A 1,993-nucleotide genomic window follows, 5' to 3' on the forward strand; every position below is an offset into this window, starting at 1 on the left:
AGCACTTGGAAGAGAACTTAACTGTTTGACTTCCATTATTTCAGTCTGCTAAAGTACGCTTCTCCTTTGAAAAAGATTTTCAGTATTACGTGGTATCTGCTTATCATTGAGGTTTGCTGTGTTTTCTTTGTGAATACTTGATGCCTTATTAACCCACATTACTCCTTTTTCAGTGTTATGCCTTGTGTTTTTTTGATAGGTTGATTGAGATAGCAGGAAACAGATTCCCTACTTATTTTGACTCTGATGAAAAGCTGTTCTGCATGACTGGTAACATTCACCTGTATCGAGAGCTGACCTGTGGCAGTGTACTGAAGAGGTATTCTTGTCCAGAGGTTGTTTTTTTTTTTAAAAAAGACCATTTTGACTGGATTGTCTATAACAATATTTGTTTTATATCAAAGTTTTATGAAGAGTAATTAATTTATTTGAGGCCTTTTCATGTTGATAACAGCGTGGTCTTCAACAAAGTAAAATTGCTGCAGGAAGACTGACTTCACTTTTCTCAGTTCATAGTGTGTGACTAATCCACTTGATGTTTTCTAATTCCTGATAGACAATTTCTATACGATCTGATCCCTGTAAGCCTTTAAAGGGGAGTGTTCATGTGACAGGCCTTATCCCTCTTGTGGAGAGACCATAGTATAAGACTTAGATTTTTCCAGTTTGCTCTCCCAGAGCACAGTTTACTTCCAGGAAGACTGGGACCCCGCCAGCAGTGGGAAGGAGGAATTGTTTCACAGTCATCAGCCTGAATGCTGTTGTTGGCAGTGTCACATTGTCATGTTGTTACCTTAAGCTAATTTGTGAACACATTTTTCAATGAAAATTAAGTTGTGTTTTAGCATCATCTTGTGTATTTTATGTTAGTGTGAGAATTATTCTAAGAATAGTTTCTTCTTCTAGTACAGCTTTATCAGAACAGCCAGTAGCTTATTGTCAATGGATTAGGTTTGGCATACTGTCTTTGGAGGTATACGGAAACGAATTTGACCTTCTGCATATATAGACACCAAAGATTCTGGTGTTAGCAATGGGGTGCTACTGCTGTGAGCAAAAAGGCACAGTTTCAATGTCCTCTTAACTTGCTGTCTGCCTTTCAGGGGTTGTACAGCACAGTGTTGCTAACTAGAGGTTCTTATGAACCTCTCTGTTGAAGGGTTCCTGCCTTGGGTTATGTGGCCCACTGCAGCCTCAGATTCCTTTCCAAATCTCTTCAATACATGCAAATTTTAGTGGAGGTGGTGTGTGAGTGGTAAAAGGAGCATCTGACTTTCAGCTTGTTTAAATAAAAGGTTTACTTTAATAATTCCAGGGTTATAAAATGGTTCTATCGTGTAAATAATATCAATGACTGTTTCGGGGGTTTTTTGTTTTCTTTTTTAGGATTATGTCTTTGGAAGAAGAAATTATTTCAAAGCAAGTTAAACTCATAATACTTGACTCTGTTGCTTCAGTTGTCAGAAAGGAATTTGACACAAAACTCCAAGGCAACCTGGCAGAGAGAAGTAACTTTTTGGCGAGAGGAGCATCAGTGTTGAAGTATTTGGCAGAGGAGTTCTCAATACCAGTAAGTTCTTCCTCCTTTCTTAAGTTCTTGCCATACAGTATAAAGTAATAAAATCTTAGAAGAATGAAAATGACAGGAAGTTGAAAACCAGAAAAGGCTTGTAGCAGGAATCTTCAAGCAAGTACCAGTTGGAAAATAGTTTGCAAATGGGGAAACAGTAACTGTTCTGCTTGGTATCTGTTTTTTTGGTTTTTTTTTTTTCCTTTGGACTTCAAATAAGGGTTTACAAGATTGTCCAGCTGTGTTTCAGTGCTTTGTTTTTTATTTTTTTTCTTAAATCTCATATTTTATTTTGCTACCTTTAAATATTGCTTACCCTGATGGTTCCTTCCTAATGCAATGCTTACTCTAAGTAGTGCATGCTCTGACTAGGTGAAGATCTTTTCCTGCCTGTTCATTCTACTTATAGAATGATAGATTATA

The 1,993-nt window shown here is 37.1% G+C and overlaps 1 protein-coding gene across 1 annotated transcript in view; it reads left to right on the plus strand.

Annotated features, from left to right (window-relative positions):
* The window catches only part of RAD51B (RAD51 paralog B), a gene marked incomplete at its 3' end in the record, with an annotated part of 17,429 nt that extends 15,859 nt beyond the window's left edge, over positions 1-1,570 (plus strand). Inside the window, exons 5-6 of the mRNA XM_010287656.1 lie at positions 200-319; positions 1,387-1,570. Coding sequence (XP_010285958.1) covers positions 200-319; positions 1,387-1,570 — 304 coding nt within the window. The remainder of the gene's footprint in view (positions 1-199; positions 320-1,386) is intronic.
* Between the last annotated feature and the right edge of the window lie 423 nt (positions 1,571-1,993).

Source organism: Phaethon lepturus, unplaced genomic scaffold, assembly GCF_000687285.1.
Source record: "Phaethon lepturus isolate BGI_N335 unplaced genomic scaffold, ASM68728v1 scaffold9425, whole genome shotgun sequence".
Taxonomy (NCBI): Eukaryota; Metazoa; Chordata; class Aves; order Phaethontiformes; family Phaethontidae; genus Phaethon; species Phaethon lepturus.